The 24,861-nt window shown below is 36.5% G+C and overlaps 2 protein-coding genes across 2 annotated transcripts; both read left to right on the forward strand.

The window, feature by feature from the left end:
• Nucleotides 1-6,842: 6,842 nt before the first annotated feature.
• slc18a3a (solute carrier family 18 member 3a) lies at nucleotides 6,843-9,347 on the forward strand. Its single transcript, XM_038293101.1, has one exon. It carries the CDS (start codon nucleotides 7,290-7,292, stop codon nucleotides 8,850-8,852), a length of 1,563 nt encoding a protein of 520 aa, XP_038149029.1. The 5' UTR covers nucleotides 6,843-7,289; the 3' UTR covers nucleotides 8,853-9,347.
• Nucleotides 9,348-9,783: 436 nt separating this feature from the next.
• Nucleotides 9,784-24,287, forward strand: chata (choline O-acetyltransferase a). The gene is made up of 15 exons (XM_038293102.1): nucleotides 9,784-10,004; nucleotides 10,671-10,736; nucleotides 10,995-11,186; nucleotides 12,219-12,337; nucleotides 12,463-12,516; nucleotides 12,593-12,773; nucleotides 14,109-14,286; nucleotides 14,842-15,011; nucleotides 17,916-18,016; nucleotides 18,108-18,236; nucleotides 18,329-18,451; nucleotides 18,533-18,674; nucleotides 19,215-19,277; nucleotides 19,374-19,511; nucleotides 22,812-24,287. The coding sequence occupies exons 2-15, from the start codon at nucleotides 10,689-10,691 to the stop codon at nucleotides 23,178-23,180; spliced, it is 2,007 nt and encodes a 668-aa protein (XP_038149030.1). The 5' UTR covers nucleotides 9,784-10,004; nucleotides 10,671-10,688; the 3' UTR covers nucleotides 23,181-24,287.
• Nucleotides 24,288-24,861: the final 574 nt, after the last annotated feature.

The following is a 24,861-nucleotide window of genomic DNA, read 5'->3' on the forward strand; positions in this document are numbered from 1 at the left end:
ATTTTGGTTTGAAGTATAAGTTGACTGACTTAATTATGAAATTATGAATTTGTTTAGTTGTGTTTTGCTGCCATTCATAATTTACGTTGTTTCTCGCCTCCGCCCCTTCATTAGGGACAGGTGACTGCAGCACCTGGATTATATTGGAGTTGGCTATTAGGGCCGGGTGAGCTTTTGGATTCAGTCAGCGCAGCCATACAGTTTTTGACCGCTTTTGATTATTATTGTTGGGTTTTTTTTGAGTGGCAAAAAAGGAACGTAATGAGCTGATATGATCTGCCCGTCACGTCATGTTGCGGTAAGAAAATCTAAGTTTGTTTTGATTTTGGAAAAAAAAACGTCTTGATCAAGAGGAAAGAAAGTTTGCTGATTGCATGGTCACATTAAACAACATCTGACAGATCTGAAGTGAGTCTAACTTGTATGCTTCTGAACCAAGAGCCAAACGCATGTTTATTGGAAAGATTGCGCTATTAACAACAGAGCTTTAAATATAGACTAGAGCATCATCAAAGACGCTCACTAGCTTTTTTCTGTACAAGCAAATATCAAAACAAATGCTATTAGGTCTTATTTTCTGCTGTCCACGTCAGGGTAAGACCCAGCTCTCCAATAGACTTTATTAAGCATTCCTTCGTCTACATTCATTTTGGATAAGGTGGTGCTCATTGTTTAGGTTTCGAAAGAAATAGCAAAGTTTCCTTCTTTTTTATCTGCAGTTAAAGTTATGATTGTGCTGTCATAATGTTTTTTAGAGATGTACCATAACATAAAGATAGCTAGAAGCTGCTGTGGGTTAATGTTGATAATTATAGGTTTCAGGAAATCCTTCCTAATCAGCTGGATCTGGTTTTGTTAAAATGTCCTCCCATTCTAGACTACTCGGCCAACAGCGGAATAGTTGATCTCATCAGACCATACCCTATTCCCAAGCTGGCTATATATAGCAGTTTTCTTTTTGATAATAAAGAAATCAAAAAATAGCTTTCAAAATACAGAGGAAGTAATTCACTTTAAGTATTAGCAATAACATTGGACATTCTAAAGAAATTACTTTTAAACATTTGTGGGCAAACCCAGAGCATCTGATTTATGGAAATGTCTCCTTTATAAGCCAGTAACCGTAATCTGAAATTCATGCATGAACCCCGATGCAATAATTGAATTCATCTTAGTGTCATCTACATATGACTTCCAAGACACTGATGGACATATTGAGCTGTCAGAAAATGAGAAATTATATTTACATCATTACCTGCTAAGAGTCAAAATGTCCTGCAACTGAGGTTTTGGGGAACGATAGGCAAAAAAAAAAAAAAAAAAACTTGTTTTGAATTGCATGGGTAGCTTCTGCAGGAAAGAAAAATCTTCCTAAAACAGCTGCATAATCTGACATGTAAGAACAGTAATGGAGTCAATAATGTTATCGCTTTTTTCCACACAATTGAAACTTTTTATATAATGTATCAAGATTTAACATCTAAAATTTTTTGAAAATCCTAACTTAAGAAGATTATTAGTTGCTAATATAAATGTGTCGTCATAAATGACGAATAGAGATTAATTATTTAAAACATGCAGGCTTAAGATTTTACATCACATAACTGCTGGATCATGTTATACTCTGAATCCAAATGTCTGGCAGAGGAGCAGGGTTTGCTTTTTTTATCCGCTTTCCCTCTCTTACAATCAAACATATTCAGGTACTTAGAGTTCACTGAGGATTATGTCTGGTCAACCAATAAAGTTTTCATATGGGCTTTTTGAGAGGATTACATAGCATCATGAGCACAAGTGCAGCAGAAAGAGGGAATCGGAGGGAGGGAGGACTGTTCCAGAAGAAAACAAAAGCTGGATGAATGAGCCCTTTTGAAGGAAAAACGGTCACTATTAATTTGTGTTTTTTTCTGTTACTGATTTTCCTTTTTTGTCAGATAACACATGAGAATAAGTTAACTCTGACTTTAAACTGAATGATAATAAAGAAGTTTGTTGCATGTGCTCTGAAGTATCTCAATCCTTAGTTTGCCGGCTAAAATAATGCTGTTCATTTTATCTCCAACACTTTATGACAGAATTTAGCTAATCATCACTGTTGTATTTATTGTCATGCAGTGAGCGGATGGTACCAAACTCAAATTCTTTGTTTGCGATCACAATAAAGCTGATTCTGATTAAATGAGGTAAAAGGTCACTGTGCTGCCCCGCATCAACTACACTCCCCTTTAATGATTGGGACTGTTTGATGTGAAGTTGATTATGTAACTGCAGACAGTTGCAGTCATTCACTATGTCTCATTGAGCAACCACTGGAAAATAAGTTCTAAAGCTGAGCACAGCTGCTCCTCCAATCAATCTGGAAAATCCTGCTAGCTGTGCATGCCAATCGTTTGAGGTGTATTTTTACTATAAATAACAAATATATATGCCAATATTATCAATATAATTTAATTGAAAACAATACAACTCAACCAACATATTAAAAGAGAAAACATTGGAAAAAAGAAGAAAAACAGGGTTTTGCAGGATTCATGTTTTAGTTTAATCTGGATTAAAGTGGAGCTGTGCGTCACAGCTCTTTGGAAATCACTGTTCTAAATCACTGAAAGGCACACTGGGACCAGTGCTAAGGAGATGGTAGTAGGACCACTTGATCATTTCTCACCAAAAGATGTTCTTACCATCTGCATATTTTCAATGCAATAATTTTCAATTTCACGATTAATTACCAGACTTTATTGACTCAAAGGAGCAAAAGGTGAAGTAACTTAAAAATGTAAATATTAATTTCTAATTAACCTTTTTTATTTACTAGTCAGCATGAGGAGACATTTTTTGATCATATTAACCTAAGACACTCATGATACCTTATTTTCTTTTTTGATCCACGTTGTTACATAGATTATGTACTTTAGATAGAAAGTCTTTACTGTCTCAAAATGATAATTTGTAAACTTTATATATTGCAAGTTATAAATATAGAGATAGATAAAAAATATATCTATATATATATAGATATAGATAGATAGATATATATATATGTAAACATATATATATATATATATATATATATATACATATATACACGTTATATTATATTATAGTATACTGCATTAAGATTTTTATTCTGCTTGTACATGAAAACAAAGCAATATTTGTATTCTAATTATTCAAACTGTCCAGTTAAATATTCCAGTTGAATAAAAACAACCAAATACTGTGATCCCTGCTTTATTCTGTTAATATTTGATGTCATGTCCATGCTGCATGCATGTTGGCTCCAGTGGGTTGGGGATTTTTGCCTGGCTGCTAAAAATTAATACTTTGGCAAATGCTCATGATTACATGGTAATGTTGAATCTCCTGAGCAAGCTTCAAATCCCATCACGGCAGATTCATTAAAACAAAAAACGCAAAGAGGGAAAAAAGAGAAATCTGAGAGAGAGAGAGAGAGGTTTAAAAACTGACTGCATTTATTTGTCTGTCCTTTTTCTGCGTGTATGCGTGCATGTGTTTCAGATACAAAGAGATTAAGCCCAGCACAGCCTCCTGGGTGAACCAGCAACCAATGTTGGAGTTTGGACCTTCATGGCTCCGCCTGTAAGCTTTCCAGCTGCAGTATGTTCAGTGAGGGAAATAAATGTGATTATCAAAGCTGCTCACCAGCTGATGTAACATTTAGTCTAAAAATAAAAATAAAATATGTTTAGCCTCTTTTTGGTTCAAAATGTAGGATTTATTAGCATGCTTTTAATTTGTCTATGTCGCATAAACTTTTCTGAAGGGAAAAACAAAAATATTAATTACGTTTTGTTATCTGCGTTACGCTGTTTTCTTACAAACTAAATTCAGATTTAATTTATGTAAAATGACCATTCAATATAATGTTTTGTATAAATTCACTGATCTAAGTTAAAAATGAGCTCTAAAAAATTACAATGTCTGTCGAAGTATGCTCCTTCAAAAATCTGATAGAAACAAAATTGCAAAATTATTTTCAAGGTTACTTTGATACTTCCCTGTATAGAGTGCAGGTGTTGATATTTACCGCTCTGGGGACACACACATTCTGTCATGCTGAAATCACATTTTACAATGTTATTGTTGTATTTTAAATCTATAATTGTATTTTAAATGATAATGGCATTTGATGAAATCTGCTCCCACATAGTTTCTAGATCATCAATCACTGATTATAGAACCCTCTCTAAATCTTCTAAGACTGAGGTGAAAAATAAAATGGTGTTGCAACAAGAAAAGAAGTTCATAAATCAGTATTTTGAAGAAAGTCATTTATTTTTGCATTTATACACCAACCTCTCTGCAAAGTGAGCATGTTTTCCTTGGTTCAACGCTTGATTTTTAGCCTCTGGTACTTTGTGTTCTTCCATGATCCAAAAAGATTTATGTTAGCTTTACTAATCACTTTAAGTTGCATATAGTTATATATTGTTTATGTAAAAATGTCTGTATATCTTAAGAGCATCTGTGTTATACACTGACCACTGCTAATTAATAAAAGACTAACCAAACCCACACCCACCCTACATCTCAGCATCCATTATTCAAATAGAAAGCTGGAAGAGAATTGATGGCTGGAAATGAAAGGAGTATGAGGACATCTGGTGGTTAACCTCAGTATTGGTTATTTTTTTAATCATTTGGAAATCATGTATTTTTAATTAAAATAAGTTATTTTATTCATCACTTATTTTTTATTTATTGTTATTCTATTGGGACATTTAATCAATTAATTGGTCGATTTTGAAATATAATTGTATATTTTGTATTTGAATCAAATATTAGATAATTTATAATTACATGCTACACGTACTTATTTGATGGTATATTTATTCATTAATTTCTTGGGATATATATATTTTTATATATTATTTTATAGTTTCTGGGAATCATATACCAAGGATTGTGATACCGACTTGATTGTCGAACTTAATGCTGTAACATGTGCCGATCAAAGTGATGATAGATTTATGGACTCATGTAATGGTTTAAGCATCCAACTTGAATGTGAGAGAATTGAGCTCAAATCCTGGTAACATCAGGAATGGCAATTTAAATCAAAACTTTGTCAGCAGTGGATAAAATTTATCCTGTTTTATCATGTTGCACATTCTGTCAATTTTCATCTAGAACTAATATGACTAGAACAAACAGGACCGTGCAGTAGTTCAGGATTACATACAGTTACTTTACTTGGCCTTATTTATGAGGATATTTAACTTTCTTTCCTTGGTGAAGCATTCAAACTCACCCACTACCAAAGTGAGTGTGTTTTGTATGGGGACAGTTAAATTAAGTAAAGGAACATGTTTAAGTTTTCTTCACTGCAACTCAGTCTTTATTTTAAACTCCCTACAGATGCAGTTTATCTGCTTTCAGAACTCCTGCAGGTGCATTAATCTCATTAGCAGTTTCCTTAAACGTGAATGGGTCATTTTGATGCTAAGTAATAACAGTTAAATGCTTTCCTTTGGGAAAACGTCATAAAAAAGGAAGTTTATCATAATATGTCTGTCCATAATTTGTTGTAATTAATCTTTCATTTCTGATGACAAATACATTCTAGCTGGACAGTTTCTACTCTGCAAATGAATTTACTATCCTGAAAACAAGCCAGATTGGGCTGTGATTTAAAATGCATCAACTGAGGAAATCAATTTATTTTCAACGAAATGTATTTAAAATACCTCAAAGATGTAAAAGTTTGCAAAGAACATCCAAAACCTTTTAATGCCGCCAAAACCTTATACAAATCAGGATAGAAAATATTGCAATAGCGGTCCCACCCAGTAGATGGCAGTATCTATGTGTATTTAAACTTACCTGGGAACTTAGAGGAGGTTAGAAGTAGGATGGATGTGAGATAAATTTATTTATGATTCTCGAAGAGCAGCAGTTATTTTTCATGAATGATAATTTTCCCTTTCTGACACGTCTTACTGAAAATTTCGTGATGTCCTTTACTTGGCCAGATTTTTACATTAAATTGTACGAATTTTAGACGTTTAGTTCACGTAAGTAAATTAAATCATGAACTCATTATTTCGCTGGAGCCAAAATAAAAATCTTAATGGTTATAAATACCAAATCGGTGGATTTTTTGGTAAGAACTTGAAAACAAAGAATGCTCAAGATTAGTGGTGACCCTATAGAGCCCTATTAATATAAATGTCTCAGTTTTGACGATTTGTACTTTTAGTTTGATACTCTTTTTTAAGTATCAAACTTAAAAAGAAAGAAAACTGTAAATACATACTAAAGGGCGCCAAAGAATATATAGAAAATATGGATTAAGGGAAAACTATTTCAGATAATATTTTGGAAGATGTTGTTTAAAGACAAATTTAAAATCCGAGATGTTTAGATGTTTTAGACCGATTTACAGTCAGGACCCTACAAACTTATAGTAAACTTGGGTCCCCTCCTTTCAGACGCACGAAAAAAGAAGACAAATACATGGGAGCTGTCCACTGAAATGTGGTGCTGAAACCATTCATTGATAAATCTATGCGCATTTCGCCTCACTTTTCGATGCCTTTGATATTTTTTTTTACTTGTATTCTAAGTTATACATTATGCATATAAAAAGTCAATACTGTTGTGCTGCAAAATATGTTTTGACTATTAAAGGATAGGTTAAGAAAAAGAAAGTCCCTAACAAAGCATCTGTGGCTCTGCTTTGATGCGACTGACTGGACAGGAGTGCGCACTCGGGATTTTGTGTTTAATTAGCATAAAAGATCTGCTGGAGAGCAGCAGGACGATGCGTCACAGCCATGGACCAGGATGGGAGGGGAAGGGGGGGGGGTACCTATGGGAGTCAAGAAGCAGCTGTGTGTATTCCTTCCATCAACCGACAAAAACCAGACCCGCATGATGTGAAATGATGACTTAGCACAGCTTGTTACAGGTGGCTGGAGACAGCTGGGTGAGTCAGGGAGCCGGCGGGGCGCAGCATCACAAATCGCTAATAGAGCCGATGTGCTCCGGATTAGACCCCCCAACCTGTGAGTCTCGATGTCCGGAACCCGCGCGTCACCTGACGGGATGTGAGGCTGTGAAGCAACAAGAGGGATCGGTGATAAAACGAGTCCGAGTCACGGAAGTGGAAGAAGGCGTCCAACGAAGGACAGCGCAAGGGAGAGAGAAGAGGTAAAGGAGCGGAAAGTTGTTTAGTTCATCGGGGAAGCCGAGCCGCAGCTGATGTGCGCAATTCTGTAAAACAAACTTTTGGAAAAGAAATTATCGAGCAAAAGGGGAGAGTAATCATGGAGTCAGAGGGGATCACAGAGGAAGGAGCTACTAATGTGGCACAATCTGCAGCTTCCAAACTCGCCCAGATGGGCGAAAGAACTAAACAGCTGGGGAGCGCTATTCAAAACCCAGAACGGCAAAAGCGCATCATTCTCGTAATAGTTTGTGTTGCACTTTTATTAGATAACATGCTTTATATGGTGATTGTACCAATTATACCCGATTATCTGGAGGGGTTGCAGAGAGAAGCGGATCTGGAGCAGTCAGCTGCTGAGCAACACACCAACTCCACGAACAGCACCATCCACAGAGCACCCAAAGGGAACTTCGACCTGCAGATAGGCGTCCTGTTCGCCTCAAAGGCCATCCTGCAGCTGCTGGTGAACCCGCTGAGCGGTACCTTCATAGACAGGGTTGGCTATGACATCCCTCTGTTCATTGGGCTCAATATCATGTTCCTCTCCACCCTCACTTTCGCCTTCGCCCAGAACTATGCGACCCTGTTCTTGGCGCGCAGCATCCAGGGCCTCGGCTCAGCATTCGCGGATACCTCAGGGATCGCTCTGATCGCGGACAAATATACAGAGGAGTCTGAGCGGAGCAAAGCTCTGGGCATCGCCTTGGCTTTCATCTCTTTCGGGAGTTTGGTGGCACCGCCATTTGGAGGAGTCCTGTATGATTTAGCTGGGAAGCAAGCGCCTTTTCTGATCCTGGCCTGCATCTGTCTCATTGATGGGGTGCTGTGTCTGACTGTACTCAAACCCTTCTCCAACAGGGAGAGGGAAAACATGCCCGTTGGCACCCCGATCTACAAACTGATGATTGATCCATACATAGCTGTTGTGGCTGGAGCGCTGATCGTCTGCAACATCCCCCTGGCGTTCCTGGAGCCCACCATAGCGAACTGGATGGATGAAACGATGCATGCCACCGAGTGGGAGATCGGCATGACCTGGTTCCCTGCGTTCTTCCCTCATGTGTTAGGGGTGTATCTCACTGTGAAACTAGCAGCCAAGTATCCCCAGCTGCAGTGGTTCTATGGGGCCATAGGCATGGTGTTCATAGGGGCCAGCTCCTGCACAGTACCAGCCTGCAAGAACTTCTGGCAGCTAATGATCCCGCTGTGCGGCATTTGCTTCGGCATTGCCTTCGTTGACACGGCGCTCCTTCCCACGCTGGCCTTCCTCGTCGATGTGCGGCACGTGTCTGTGTATGGCAGCGTGTACGCCATCGCGGACATCTCTTACTGCGTGGCCTATGCCCTGGGGCCCATCGTGGCGGGGCAGATCGTGCATAACCTGGGCTTCGTTCAACTTAATCTGGGCATGGGGCTCGCTAACGTACTTTACGCGCCGGCTCTGCTGCTGCTGAAGAACGTGACGCAAATGAAACCTTCTTTCTCAGAGCGCAACATGCTCCTAGAGGACGGTCCCACGGGCCTGTATGATACGATTAAGATGGAACAAAGGGAGAAGAAGAGAAAAGGTCTGTGCACAACAATTGATGAGAACGGCATCGAGACGTTTGTGCAGCGCTCTCAGTCGGAGGAGGAATCCTCGGGAGGAGAGTACGCGTAAAAGAGTCATTGAAACTGGATGCGATTTAAAAAGAAGTGCCACTGATGACATGTGTGTATTTATGATTGTGAAATTATATCACTCTGTGACAATTTCTCTGTTTTTGTTTGTTTTGTTTTTTTTTTTTCAAATCAAGTGTTTCTCAAGTCTTTGTTTCAAACTAGGAAAATTGTGGAAAATTTGCTGAGAGAAATGTCAATTTATCTATTTATCAATGTAAAAGAATTTGATTCTTCAGGGAATATTGTGCAAATGTGTTTTAAGAAAATATAATGTATGCGTCGTTTAATGCCATCTGTTATGTTGCTTATAAATTAAATATGCAAACTTGTGCAGCTGCAGAACCGAAAACGGGAATTATGTGGAATCTCAATCTTATTTACAGTCCAATTTAAATGAAAATGTGCTTCTGGAACGCAAAGCCTGAAAATTGTATTCGACTGTACATACATGTATATTCATGTATATAATTAAAAGAACAGTATGTGAACAATACCGCTGTCTTTGATCATTTACCTACGAATTAACTTCAATTATTGTGATGTATGGTTTTATTTAAATGTAGAGTTGAAAAAAATATCATTGATGAAATAACACAAATTTTCCAGACAATAAAAAACATAAAGGGGCGTGAAAGGTCTATTTCTGCAAACATTGCTGAATAAAAATAAAACTACAACCTAAGCCTTTAGTAGTACAAAAACTTGTAAGGAAGGCTATTTTCTGGTCTTGAAAGTGTTGATCTTTCGGCATAAAATGCACCTAATATGCACAGTTAAATGCAAAAAAAAAAAAAAGACTGAAAAGAACTGAAAAGTGTCTGATGAAAAAGTGTTAGACCTGAAGCAGTAAATGTTGCCTAAATAAGGTGGAGTGAAGGTCGCAGTTGTCAAACAAACTTCTCCACGAATAGCAGGACTTTTGGGAGGAGCCAGACTGCTTGGAGGCTGAGGAATCCTCTCAGCATCTCTTTTGAGCCAGCAAGGGAGTTGTACTGGTACCATGGAAAGAGGGAGAAAAAGATGGTCAAAATGATTAAGGAGAGAAAGTCTGGATTTTTTAGAATTTATTTCTTCTATGGCTTCAAGTCACAATACATCAACATACATCTCTTGGCCTGAAGAGGAGTGAGATTTTTTTTTTCTGCATGAGGTGAGTGAATGTCTACTTAACTTAAAATGGCTTAATTCAGTTTGATATAAATAGTATTAGTTCACAGAAATTAGGTTTTATATCTAAATGTCCCTATTGCACTCATTGTTTTCTATTCCATCTCTTTTTATTTGCCTTATGTTTACCTAAGAATGGAATGTTTCAATAAGAGATACAGATAAAATCCATATACAAACTTTTTTTCTTCATCTTACAAATTCTCTATATATCACATTATTTTGGTAAAGCTAAAACTTAGAAATTTCATGACAACTCTTCTTGGTCATCAGCAAAGGAAGAAATGAGGATTTGTCATAATAACATCTGAATGCTGTGTGCTTCAATTTTTTTCTTAATTATTCTTTGCCATTCTGTATGCGCACACACACACAGACACACACACATATATAACTGCATATACATATATATGTGTATGTATATCTGTGTGTGTCTCAAACAGAGACATTGTAATAAATACAAATGTTTTAAAAAAATGCAAATAATTGAGAGATCTATAATAAAATTACTACTAAGAGGCAGCAAACCATAGATGTTTCTTCCTGATTTAGGATTGTTTTTAAAGATGTATTACCTGCTACATTTCTAAAGTGATATTGTCCAATTTAAGTGATGAGCCTAAGTCTCATATCTTCACTTTCTTGACAGCTCTTGTGTGTCACCAAGATGCCAATCCTAAGCCGAGAGTCTTCCAAAGATTGCGCAAGTGGAGATGTAACTATGTTCTGTAGTTTTTTCATATGTGAATGAGACGTAGATTTAGAAAAATAAAATATGAACTAATGCATAAGGATCGTCATAGTGAACTAAAGGGGCATGAGGAAATTCAATTATTTATTGAAGTAATTTTTTAATGCAAAATGTGTTACCTAATATAAGAACTTTGTAGATTAAATAAAAATGATTAATTAATCTCTTAAATTTTTAAGTATAATAAGTTGTAGACATTTGCAGATTCCCATCATTCCACAGGCTCTACCAAAGCTGCCTCTGCCAAGCCTCAGTGACACACTGGCCACATATCTGAGATGTATGAAGCACCTCCTCACTGAAGAACAGTTCAACCAGACCCAGAATCTGGTGAAACAGTTTGGAGCCCCTGGGGGAGTGGGAGAGCTGCTGCAGAACAAACTTGTGGAAAAAAGGGAGAAAAAAGCCAACTGGGTAAATAATCCTTTTGTATATAAATAAATAAAAGCAATCTATTTATTTCTGGGTCAGAGGTCAAGATGAAATTGTTTTTTTATCAGTAAAACACCGCTTATAGATTTATTAGTGGACTTTAAAGGGTATTTGCTAAATTTTCAGAACACTGCAGGTGCAGTGCAAGGAGTTAGAATATTACCAACATGTTCAACTATTTCCATAGTTCAGATCAAAAAGGTAATCTCAAATTAAGACAGATAAAAATATGCAGTGACAAATTTCAGGTTTTCTATATCTGTTAATTTTGATCACTTAGGGCTAATAGTTAATGAATATCCAGATTTTAACTTATTTAAATATTATACGAGACAATGAAAAATTATTCTTAATATGAAATACCCATCAAAACATATATATACGCTAGGTGCACAATGTACTGACTGAATATTTGCTTGGAGCCCCTTTTTGCATGCTTTAGTTCATCTAAGTAGAGATCAGTCTGTATCATAGCTGAAGGTATTGTATTATAAAACCCCTGTTTTTTTTTTTTTTTTTATAGTACCCTTTGAGTTGTCTACATTCTTCACTCTGTCTCTAGCTACCCCTTATATTTCCTTTAACAGCCATCATTTTTCCTTCCACCTAACTTTCCATATAGTAACTAAATGCCTGTTAACAGCCTTCAGTGAACACAAGCTCAATTAGTAATGCTTTTATTGTACTTTAATCTTCTTTAGGAAGGTATCAGTTACCAACTGTTGGACAACTGGTCATAAATTTGCTATTTTTATACTAAAAGAAAAAAAAGATGCTTAGATTTCTGGACAAAAAAAACCCTGCATTTTTCCTTTGCTGTCACTTGTCAACAAAAAATAGAAGAACTAAAATATCAAAATTACATACATTTTTTAATTAAATATCCATTTTATTTTATTTCACTTTTTAACTGAATTCATGAAGTAAGCAGAAGTATTGAGATGGACTTGCAGTTACATTTCCATTGCGATTTTTATGGTATTTGTATGTTTTGATATTTTGGGGTAAAAACAGGTTTATGACTACTGGCTCAATGACATGTACCTGAAAAACAGACTGGCTCTACCCGTCAATTCCAGTCCTGCAATGGTTTTTCCCCAACAGAACTTCAAGGCTCCTATCGACTCCTTAAGGTATAACACAAATTAGACATTACGTTTGTTATTTTTAATTCAACCTAGTTTCCTGAAATTTTAATTCGGAGGACCTAACGTGTGTTATCTAAGATTTAAAACAAAGTAAAGCTTTTTGTTTCCAGATTTGCTGCACATTTGATTTCAGGAGTTTTGGAATACAAGGCTCTACTTGATGCGTAAGTCACTCTATAATAGGACTTTCCTTAAAAAAGAAAAACCGTTGCAATCAAAAGCACGTGTTCACCTGTGTAGTCATGCCCTGCCTGTGGACTATGCCCGGGGCCAGCTGTCTGGAACACCTCTATGTATGGAGCAGTACTATCACCTCTTCACATCATATCGTTTACCAGGACCTGACAAGGACACACTTGTCGCCCAGAAAAGCAACGTGATGCCGGAGCCTGAGCACATCATTGTGGCCTGTAAGAACCAGGTGAGGCATGAGGAAATATTTAGCTAAATATGTTGCATTACAGTTTTTTTAAAACCAAATTCAAAATCAATGAATCCCTAATGCAGGGGCTGAATCACACAACTCTAAATATCAGCTGTTGTAATGATATTTTAAAGCGGATCAGGAGCAGTCAAAATTACTGTTAATAGCATGTTACCATATATACAGTACTGTACCTATTGGATAATTATTTCACTAATCTATCTGTACTATCTTTAACTGGAAAAAAACAACATTTTAATCCAATCAATTTTTACCTATATTGGTAGACATATCCACATGATGTTAATAATATCTTGGAAGTTCGAGTAAAGATTGATGTAGAAGATTGGTTATACGGTTTTGATTAAGCTCTGTCAAATTTGTCGCTATAGTTTAACAGAGTAATAGGAAGACTTGAAGGGAACAGGAAAACGACTTAATAACTGACTTAAATCTTTTTCTTTGGTCAAATAAAATCTAAAAACGAAAAATTCAAAACTTAATGAGAGGTTTTCTAATACAATTGGGATCATCTTCTTGACGTCATCACTAGAGCTGTCTTTATAGCTTTAGCAAGAAAAAGTCAACTTAACTTTTTGTCATAAGTTTATTGTTTTTGATTACTTTATTTGCAGAAACAGACAAGTGACAGAAAAGAATGATCTGTTTTAGAAAGTTACAATTGTGGTGCTTTAATGCTTTAATACACAGTCAATCAAGTCAATAATAAAATGCCAATCACCAGAAATTAGCTCAAAACTGAGTCATGAAATGACTGAAATAAACTGATTATTTGATAAAACATGTTAAATAGTTAGTTTTAAATCACGTGACAGAGAAGTTTGTGATACAAATTAACCAAGAAACAAAGAATCTTAAATGCAGAACAGAGCAGATATAATAGCAGGGAGACTCCCAAATCACCTGAACGCAACAGCAAATAAGGGTGCAGCTTGAAACCAAATCTGCGACAAACAGACCAAAACTAGAATGGATCAACAAATTGAGTTTTGAGGTTTAGCACTTTAAAGTTTGAACCCTGCAGTTTTTTGTTACATAAGAAGTTTGGCTGTTCTTCACAATAGCTTTACTCTATGTTATACACTGTGTCTTGCTACTAAATAGATCTTTGAGAAAACTGGCCTCATTGTAGGTGTACTGTAGATAACTGATCATGATCGTTCCATCAGTTAAACATTATTTTGTCCCTATATTGTTTACCTATGTTTTTCCAAAACAATCCAAGGAAAGCTAACGCCTTATATTTGATTTGAAGAGAGCACAGGACCTATTCAACTAAAAATTGGCTGTATCCAATGTGAATTTTTGCAGTTCTTTGTTCTGGATGTGGTGATAAATTTCCGAAGACTAAATGAAAGAGATCTGCTGACACAGCTGGAAAAAATCACTAAGATGGCTGGCAGTGAAGATGAGCCTGTCCCACCTATCGGTCTTCTTACCTCAGATGGACGGACAGAGTGGGCCCAGGCACGCAGTGTGCTGATGAAAGGTGCAATTTTAATAAATTCTTTATTTATATTTTAAATGTAAAATGTTTACTCTGAAGTGTTCTTTAATTTCTTTCAATTTAAATATACATTTAAGTACTTCTTATTGTGAACAATATTATTCTGCGGGTTGATAACTCAGAAAAATGTAATCCATTGTGTGGTTTTTATACCCTAGAATGATGCATCTTGGTAACCTTGATCAACAACTGCTTCCAGTCTTACAGATCATTTTGTTTTGGATCTATCTCTCTAAAAAATGCAAATAAAAATAAGTTGTCAGAAAATATAGTACATTCTAATGGGATGTAATGTGCAACATACACATTCTCCAAACTGTCTCCAGTGGCTTGATCAGGCCCTGATGATGTATTGATGTTCTTCTGTGAGCTTTTCAATGTGCCTCAAAGTCCAGTTTCAAACAAACAGCACCAAAAAGAAGCACAAACATATTTATTAAGTTATTATAAAACTCTAACTTCTTTCATCAAATACTCCTACATCATCAAATTTCAATATACGTTCAATAATTTCTCTAGCATTTTTCCTACCCATAGAATCAACCAACCGAGACTCCCTGGACATGATTGAGAGATGTATCTGTCTGGTTTGTTTGGATGAACCAAATGGAACTGAGCAAAGTGATGCAACACGCGCTGCAATGATGCTGCACGGAGGGGGGCCAGGCATGAATGGGGGAAACCGTTGGTACGACAAGCCGATGCAGGTTGGTGAGCTTCTTCTCTTTAACTTTGAATATGAGCTGTGTGTGAGCTTTAGTTTACAGCAGGTCCCCAAGGGCCACTGTCCTCAAGGTTTTAGATTTTCCCATTGCTTTGCATAGATGATTCTAATGATTCAGTTCAGCAAAAGCCTGTTAATCAGCTTTCAATAAAAATAAGCTGTACCGGAGCAGGAAACGTCTAAAACCTGCAGGATAGCGGTAAAGGCTCAAAACAGAGGGCCAAATATCCAAGGCAAACAGAAAAAGGTGTTTATTTAACAATTATGGATTGGCAGTGGACAGCAAGGAGGGAAACAAAGGTTAGTGTTAATCTGGCAGAGGATGATTACTAATGTGTTAGTCACTGTCAATCAACCCAGTCAGCAGCCCTGGAGAACTGACTTTGGGCATACTTGGTTTACAGTATTCAGTTGGCCAGTGAAAAGTAGTACATAGTTTTGACAGAATGCAAATCATAAATGGTCTTCAAATAATCTGAAAAGTGTGGCATTGAAATCCAAAAGAAATCCTTTGCTGTGATACAAGTAAAATAAACAGTGTAATAACTGCCTGTATGAGTTGTTTGATAAATAAATAAACATCCTCAGCTGTATACAAATTATAAATAAAGAGCTTCAGAGGACAACAGACTTACCAACACGTAGCTGTACAGTTAACATTTTAGGACCTTGTCCGGTCTTACTAAAAAGATTGTCAGGTCTTAGTAAAAAAAAAAAATAATAATGTTGCTAGATTTAAGGAACAAAGTTTTCAAGCTTTGAACTGACATCTTTTGTTTTTGTTGGGTTTTTTTTTGTTTGCTTGTTTTTTTTTTATTTCTTTTTTTTCTGAGTCTTAAGACTTGAAAAGTTTACTTTAAGACCTGATAACTTTTTTTTTTTTTTTTTGCTGAGACCTGGCTTTACAAAGACTGTCTTTACTAAGGCAAGGCTAAGCAAGTTTAATTGCAAAGAACAACTCAAGACAATTCAAAATGCTTTACCTGAATGAAACACACTTCAGGTGATAAAAGGCTGACCTGGTACCTGCCTTTATGCGCCTCTGAAGGTTCAGGTCTGATGGGTTTGTAGAGACCTGGTGACATTGTGATGTAAAGCTGTGTCGTCTGTATAGTTATGGTAACTGATCTGGTTGTTACAATCTGAGCTAAAGGGAGTACGTAGATGCTGAATAGGAGGGACCCCAGAATGGGGCCTTGAGGAACTTTGCATTTGAGTTTCCTAGTATCTGATATAAAGTTCTCTATTCACACATAAAATCCGTGTCGTTCAAGTAAGATTTAAACCAACAAGTGCTGTACCAGTGAGGCCAACCCAATTTTCCAAATTTTCTAATATCAACTGATCAACAGTGTCACACTAAAGAAATTATGGTATTTTGCTTCCTAAAACCTGTTAACATTTTCCTGAGACCTGATAACATTTTCATTAGACCCTATAATTTATTTCCTTAGATTTAAGAATGTCCTAAAATGTACACAATATACTGCAACTGTTCATTTAATTTGACAGGTAGGGCATGAAATTTTAGCTGTGAATGAGATTTAAAGATCCTAAGATAGAAGAATACACAATTTTGGCTTTAATCCAAGACTGGCAAGAATAAACCCAGTGTTGAAAGGAAGCCATTAAAATTAATTGCTTCATATGCCACAACTGACACAGAGGGATGCTGCAAAACAATGTTGATCTGGTCAGAAAACTGCAGCTAAACTTTTGGACTTACATAGAAATGTTATGTGTGGAGGGAAGAGGGGCCTCCCTAGTCTGAAACATGGTAGTAGCCGTATAATGTTGGGGGGAGGCTTTTTGGGGGGAAGATGGATAGAGATAAATTAAGGGAAGCAGGGTGGTTGATGCTTTCATGGGGGGCCTTGAATAATATGAATTTTATTTTTTATTTTTTTGCTAACAATGTGGATTGCTACAATTAGCAGTTAGATTTACCTTCACATTTGGCTTTATTATGTTACTCTATTCTTCCTCAATACTCTAACTGGAAAGAGAAGTTTGTCTGCAAGAAGTTTACATTGGTATTTTCTCCTCTGTCTATCATTTTGGCTCTCAAGAGAAGCAAAAATAGAAGTTTATATATATTGCATGTATAAGTAGTTAATCCTTTTGGGTGCCCACTAGTTGCCCTAGGGTCCTAAGCAATTGCTTAGTTTGGTTATACCTTGGACTGGCCCTGAAATCCTAAATAAAAGCCTGATTTCTGGCAACAGGACACATTTTAAGGGTAAGATTCACTTCCCAGCAAGACATAAAAAAAATTAATTGAAAATGAATGAATTAGATTAATGACCCAATCAAAAACCAGACCTTTTTCTAACTCTGAATACCAGTAAAAGAGAAAAGTTGCCTGAGAGACTATGCATGCGTTTACTTCCAATTCACAATTCTGTGCAACTTTGTGTTGAATAATCATAAAAACACACACTGAATATTTAATTGTAGCTGCAAATGGGTTTTCAGTGTGATAAGGTTTAAGAGGTAGGACCACTTTTGCACAGTAATCTTATTAGCCATCTGTTATCTAACCATTATTTATTACATGAATCCATTTTTTAAAATGAAATAGAAAATTAAGTCAGTCAGCATTCTTATATACCTTTGTAAAGACATTAAATATTATGCAAAACAATGCAATAGTGATGCATGAAAGAAAAATGAAGATTTGACATCAACGTTCACATAAAACATCTAACCAATGATTTAATCGAATTTCGAACTAAAAATACTTCCTTAGAATTTATGTATTTACTGTAACTGTTTACTGTTTAGATAATATCATTCAGAGAAAATTTGCAAACTATGAGCACGAGTAAAGACAAACCAAAGTTTCAAATGATCTCAAGCAACATATGAAAAGAACTCTTTGTTTTAGTTTATTTTAGGAGCTGATGGCTGCTGTGGAGTGGTGTGTGAACACTCAGCATTTGAAGGAATTGTTCTTGTGCAATGCACAGAGTATCTCCTTAAATACATGTGAGAAAATAAATTATTCTCCTGATGTCTAATAGATTTCAAATCTAAAGACAGAAATGTTAACTTTACTTCTGTTTCTATGTGGCATCAGGACTGGCAGTCCGTCAAAGCTCGTCAGGGCTGCAAGTGTAAGCGAGCTAAGTGCACCTCGCAGGCTCCGTTGGAAATGCTCTCCAGAAATACAAAAACTCATCACCTCCTCTGCTGACAAACTCCAAAGGTCTGTGTTCACTCTGGGTTATATGAGGTTATGAAATTGGATGCTATTTTATTTTTTTTAAGTACTGCAAAACATATCCTCTGTCTAATCAGATTGGTGAATAATCTGGACATGAACGTTTACAAATTCTCTGACTATGGGAAAGATTTCATTAAAAAGCAGAAAATGAGTCCAGATGCATATATCCAAGTTGGACTACAGTTAGCATATTATCGGTAAGAAAAAGACACATTTTTGGCTTTTTTTATTCTTCTAACTCGGAGGTAAGTATGTTCTTCCTTTGTTTTTCACCACAGGTGTCATGGCAGACCAGTGTCCACGTATGAAAGTGCTTCAACACGTCGTTTTCAGAAGGGCAGAGTTGATAACATCCGCTCAGCCACACCTGAAGCTTTGGCATTTGTCAGAGCAATGACTGATAAGAAGCTCAACTTAAGTGTAAGATGTTACAAAGGATTGACACCAGATATTTACATAAAAAAGAGAAATTGCTACATTGCTCTTGGAGTAAGATGTTAATTAAGACGATTTCTTTCCTGTTTTAGGTCAGTGAGAATAATAAAAATAATGTAGACTTGCTAAATGCTAAAATCATAAGATATTAAGAGAGCTTTTAACAAATAATTTTAAGGCACTTAAATGTTGAGATTTATATACATTTAGATTACCATGACTTTAAACAATGTGGTAAAGCTTTTTCATTGTTTGATGTTTATTCACACCATTTCATTTAAGCAGAGGCACAGTACAAGTGTGACTCAAATACACCACTCATGTGAGAGAATGGCAGAAATTAAAGAATTAAAGCAGGATATTACAAACAGAATCGTTGAACCCAGTGGACAATTTTTAGCTGGCTGAACATGCTAACATTTTAGTTTCCTTTGCTCCTTTTTCTTCTGTTTTAATGCACTATGAAGCTATATGTCTTATTTCCTATAATTACAAAATATTAACTGGGATCCTCTACAATGACAGGACATGGAGAAGATGGAGATGTTACGATGTGCCATAAATGCACAGACCAAGTATACTGTTCTGGTAACACTTTTCTATCATACAAATTTCACAACAATAATGTTTTATTATTATTATTATTAATTGCAATAATATCTCTTTTTGTGTTTGTTGTTCCAGGCCATCACTGGGATGGCAATAGACAATCATCTATTAGGCTTGCGTGAAATGGCTTCTGAAATGAAAATAGAGAAACCTGCGATCTTCACAGATAAAGCTTATCTCATCAGTAATCACTTTATCCTCTCAACAAGTCAGGTAATTCTAATCTTAGACACAGAAAAATACAGTTTGAGATTTTTTTTACTAAGAAATATGGCATGTATTTTGTGAGATGAGTTATTATTAATGAGATTAGTTATTTTCAAGTTTAATAAACACAAATCTAACTATTTTGAAGAATCAGTTTTGCTGTTTAGGAACTTCACAGAGCCACAACCTCAACTATGAAATCAAAATAAAAAATTAAACCAACTATATAATTCAAAGCAGCACTTAGAATCATTTTTACCTTAAGATGAACATTGATGATAATCTTTATGCTTATGCTCTCTGGCAAGAAAACCACATTTCCAACTTTCTATGCCACTAACCCAGTGGTTCTCTCATCACTTAATTTGCCCAGAAAAATGAATAGCTTTACAGCAGCCCAATAAAAAGCCTTTTACATCAATAGCCTTATGCCACTCACTGTGCTACCCACAGGTGACCTCAGAACACTTTTAACTTTGGAGGTCTATGACATAGCCAACCCAGCAAAAAAGACAAAAAAATCTCTGTCAAAATGTGAAAGGAAATAAATATAAACAGGACATGGTTCAAACAATAGAATTTAGGTAAGGTATTTATTAGTGTTGCGCCAATGCCATTTTTGGCTCCGATACCTGGCAGTGCAGTATTGGCCGATACCATAACGATACCATCCGTTTGAAATTGATGTGTTTGTGTATATATGAAGAACTCAATACTACTTGGATGTAAAATAAATGCAATCATGGCTTTGTCAAGTTGCTGCCTACCTTTGTGACGCAAGAAAAAGACGAATACAAAGTGAATCCAGTAGAACTTTTTATTGCCTACCTGGAATGGTTGACAATATTTGAATGAATGCTCAAAATGCTCTTAAAGCTCAAAGCTCTCAAAATGGTATCGATGCCCTATTGGTCATTACTCGCTGATACAGATACCACCATTTTAGTGCAGTATCGGGGCCCTGTCCGATACTGGTATCGGTATCGCTGCAACACTAGTATTTATTATGTAGTGAAACCTCAAACAAAACAACAATGTAAAACTGATGCAGACCTGGAAAAGTTGTTATTGAACTTTTAAGTACCATAGGTGCTTACCTCTGCCAGTGTTGATAACAAGAAAGCGTATGACTTAATGCCACAACCATGGATCCTGGAATGCCTGGAGATGTACAAGATCAACAGCACACTTGAGGCCAATTTAAAGTCAGTTGCCAGTCTCCATCAAATATGGAATATACCAAGAAGTGCTTTGTCCCCTCTGCTTTACTGCATAGGTCTGAACCCCCTCATCCAAATAATCAAGAAGACTGGGTTGGGGCACTATCAGTCACCTCCTGTATATAGATAACATCAAGCTGTATGCAAAGACTGAGCACTAACTTGTTGATCAACACTTCCAGGATGTAATTTGGGCTGGAGAAATATAAGTGGAGAGTAACAAAGAGAGGTTGGATAAACCACACAGAGGGGATTGCACTACTAGACAGGCAAATGGCAACCAATATGATACAAGGTAAGGAGCAACAGCCAAATACCTGTAACGAGTAATGCACGTTCTGAGAAGTCAGGTCCATGGCAAGAACAAGGTCTAGGCAATCAACAGCTCCTTACCTGTAGTCATATACTATACTTTGGTAAAAGTTTTCTAAGGAGAGTATGAATTCCACTAATCTTAAAACACAGCAGCTACTCATTGTACGTGGTGGATTAAATCCCAAATCCAGTATCCACAGACTATACACTAAGCCAAATGATCAACAAGACTGGCTATAGATACTGACTCAGACATGGGGCCACTATTAGCCACTTCCTGTTCATGTATGACATCAAGCTGTATGCTAAGAGTGAACAAGACATTGACTCACTGATTCACACCACCAGAATCTACAGCAGGGAGATTGGAATTTGGCCAGATGTTGATAAGGAGAGGGAAAGTAATCCACACAAAGGGAATCATACTCCAAAAGGGTCTAATAGCGGATGTAGAAGAGAGCTTCAAGTACCTTCGATTACGACAGGTAAATGGTAACCATGAAGAGGCAGAGGGAAAGCAGCAGCAGCAAAATACCTGCAACGAGTAACGCAAGATCTGCAAAGTCATCTAAATGCTAAGAACAAGGTCCAGACAATCAACAGCTTTGCCTTGGCAGTAATCAGATATGCTGGTGGGACAATAATTTGGCCTAAGGAGGAAATTCAGGCTACTGATGTTACCACACGGAAGCTACTGACAATGCATGGTGGATTTTACCCCAAATCCAGTATCAACAGACTATACACTGATATAAGAAACACTGATGTTGGAAGCACAGGAGCAGGCTTTGAGCACCAAAGTAACAGTGGTCCAGTTCAACCATACCAGGGAACATCCCAGGTGCAGGCTATGCAAAGAGGCCCCAAAGACAATCTAACAGCAGGGTGTAAGACACTAGCAGGAAAGAAATACATGGAACGTCATACGGCTATTATGTTGTACGTACGTACAGACGTACAGAGGTACAGACAGACAGACAGACAGACTAATCGGCAAGGGTACAGACAGACAGATAGACAAAATATATTATAATACTAACCTTGAAACATATCGTCGGGATATACAGTATGTTTTCCAGCTGCTTTAACAGTGCCCTGTTAAATCAACGCTTTATGTGACTTTCTTTCTCTTCTCAATTGGAAATTACTTGTGAGTCCTGGTTAAGCTTGTAAATCATGCTGCTGGCAGAACACACAAACCTTTCGTCATCACTACATCACTCCCTTGACCCTCTAAAAGCAGCTCACCCCTATAAAAGACTGCCAATGCTTGCCTGTGACTACATCATTTGGTGAGTCAGGGGAAAGACACAGGGTGACTTCGACCATCCTTGCTGAGGAAAATCTTGCAAAAAAAAAAGGCAAAAAGACATCTAAATCCCACTCTAATGTGAAGCGGCATTTGACCAGCAAAACCTCAAGTTGATAAAGAAGTAGCAGATAGTCTAAAATATGGAAGGTCCTTCAACCCTGTAGCTCTGCCCCTTATTTATGAATTGTGCTACGTGACAAAAATGGCTGCAATCCACCCAGCTGGAGGAAGAATTTTATAGTACATCTAAGTTGAAGGTAGAGATGAAGTATAAATCAAAAACGAAGGAATACTTCTTACATACTAATTGAATTGTGAAATTGTATTTATTTTATTTTACCTAAGTGCATTTTTAAATATTTAAAACATACATATCCTTAGTAGTACTTTCCAAACCAAACAAAAGTAGTTTTTAACAGCAGTAGTTCGAGCATTAATTAAGCATTAATTTTTCTTCAGGTCCCAACCACGGTAGAAATGTTCTGCTGTTATGGACCAGTGGTACCAAATGGATACGGTGCTTGTTACAACCCTCAGTCAGACCACATCATCTTCTCAGTGTCCAGTTTCCTTGAAAGCCTCGAGACGAGTTCTGCAGAATTTGTAAAGTGCTTGGTGCAGGGACTTCTGGATATGAAGGACCTGTGCAACAAGTGCAACTCTGTCTCCAACCTAGTCGAGGGAGGAAAAAATCCGTCCGCAGAGATAAAAATGCAAACAGAAATCGAGAATAAATCATCACAGAAAATATCTGAGTCAAATACGAAACAGCAAAGGAACCCACAGGTGATGGTAAAAAGTACAAAACTGACCTTTCCAGAGGAATGAATGCAAACTTCTGTAAAAGGAAGGTGTAAAGGAACAAAATCAATCCTAGATAAATATGGCTGATGATATGTGGTATGTTCAGAATGTATTTATTGTGCAATACTGTGTTTTTTCTCAGTCTAAAAGAATGTACACTATAACTGTGATGAAGAATATAACATTTGAACCTGCTGTACTGTAAACGTGTATGTGGAGATACCCTAATTATTAGAATTAGAAAATTATTTTTTTATGGGTAAAGCTTTATATCTGTTGTCAAAAGCAGTAGAAGATTAAATAAGTACAAATAAAAAGTACTAGATGGAAGCAATATTTATCAAAATCAGTTACTATTTTGCACAAAGTGAGATGTTTTGGTCAAATAATTTATGTCTTAATAAACTGCAGATTATAAATTATGTTTCAGTTTTGTTTACATGTCAGCATCATTTTTTAAATGAAGCTTGCATAGGGCTGTGAGTTATTGCAACTATCTGCTCGATGCAGTCTAATTGCTCACTGATATTTAATGATTTCCTTCAGATTGTTTACTGCAGTGTTCAGCATTATCATTATCTGACTGTCTTTATTATTTTTATTGTACCAACAATATGAACTGTAATACTTGAGTCTTTACCAAAATAAGGCACAATTTGGTCAAATTATTTGCTTCAAATTTGTAATGTGTATTCCCTGTATGTTATACACTGGGACTGACACTGTGCTTCTGTACAAATAAAAATTTTGTTAAGATCTTGAAAGGGATGCTCTCAGCATCTGTAAGCAAAAGATATAATTCAAGCATTATACTTTAATTAATGGAAGATGTTAATGCCGATAAAACAGATGTGATCACTGTGTTTTTAATGTCAGAGTATTATAACTGTGAGATTTAAACTATATTAAATGATTCAAATCAAAGTAATGAAGTAGCTTCAGTCATTTTTGTGTTCTAAAAGTAGAAGCATATTTTTATTTCTGTGTTTTATGATCCTCTGTCATAAGAAAAAAATGGAAAGCTGTACAACATGTAGATAATTTAATCATTGGTTGTTTTTTTTTTCTGTTTTTTAAAGCTTATCAGGAGCAGCTCCCAAAACGACACCTAATTAAAGTACTGAGCACATATATGGTGTGTTTTAATCTTAATTCTACCCTGGAAAAGCCAGAGCACCACCACTCCATTCTATGCTTTTAGAATTTGTACAAAAAACACTCTTTAGCTGACTTTATTATTTTTGTGCTACTTTTCGTCTGACAATTTTCATGTGGAGGTATAATATACTTGGTTAAACAAGTTGCAGGGGAGCATCCCCGAATACAATCCTAAGCAAATACTAGTGTGTAATTTAATCATGGTATAAATCTAGCAGTACTGTGAAGATATTTTTTTGTTAGAATGAACAAACAAACAATGTTAGAGGGATAAAGAAAGAGAAACTAAGAATTCAAAGTCTTATGGAGGACTGTTAGATGCATCGTGTGAAAATAAAAGGAGAATGACACAACTGCAGTAATCCATGGATGGATGGATGGATGGATGGATGGATGGATGGATGGATGGATGGATGGATGGATGGATGGATGGATGGATGGATGGATGGATGGATGGATGGATGGATGGATGGATGGATGGATGGATGGATGGATGGATGGATGGATGGATGGATGGATGGATGGATGGAGTAATCCTAAGAGATGA

Source organism: Cyprinodon tularosa, unplaced genomic scaffold (assembly GCF_016077235.1).
Source record: "Cyprinodon tularosa strain WSP-4 unplaced genomic scaffold, ASM1607723v1 ctg32, whole genome shotgun sequence".
In the NCBI taxonomy this organism is placed as follows: domain Eukaryota; kingdom Metazoa; phylum Chordata; class Actinopteri; order Cyprinodontiformes; family Cyprinodontidae; genus Cyprinodon; species Cyprinodon tularosa.

Excerpts from the sequence above, each read along its gene's own strand:
- chata (XM_038293102.1), top strand. The coding sequence starts at position 10,689 with ATGCCAATCCTAAGCCGAGAGTCTTCCAAAGATTGCGCAAGTGGAGAT. Across the intron at positions 12,338-12,462 it reads GCTCCTATCGACTCCTTAAG|ATTTGCTGCACATTTGATTT; the intron begins GTATAACACAAA and ends TTTTGTTTCCAG. Across the intron at positions 18,017-18,107 it reads GAGTATCTCCTTAAATACAT|GACTGGCAGTCCGTCAAAGC; the intron begins GTGAGAAAATAA and ends ATGTGGCATCAG.
- slc18a3a (XM_038293101.1), top strand. The coding sequence starts at position 7,290 with ATGGAGTCAGAGGGGATCACAGAGGAAGGAGCTACTAATGTGGCACAA.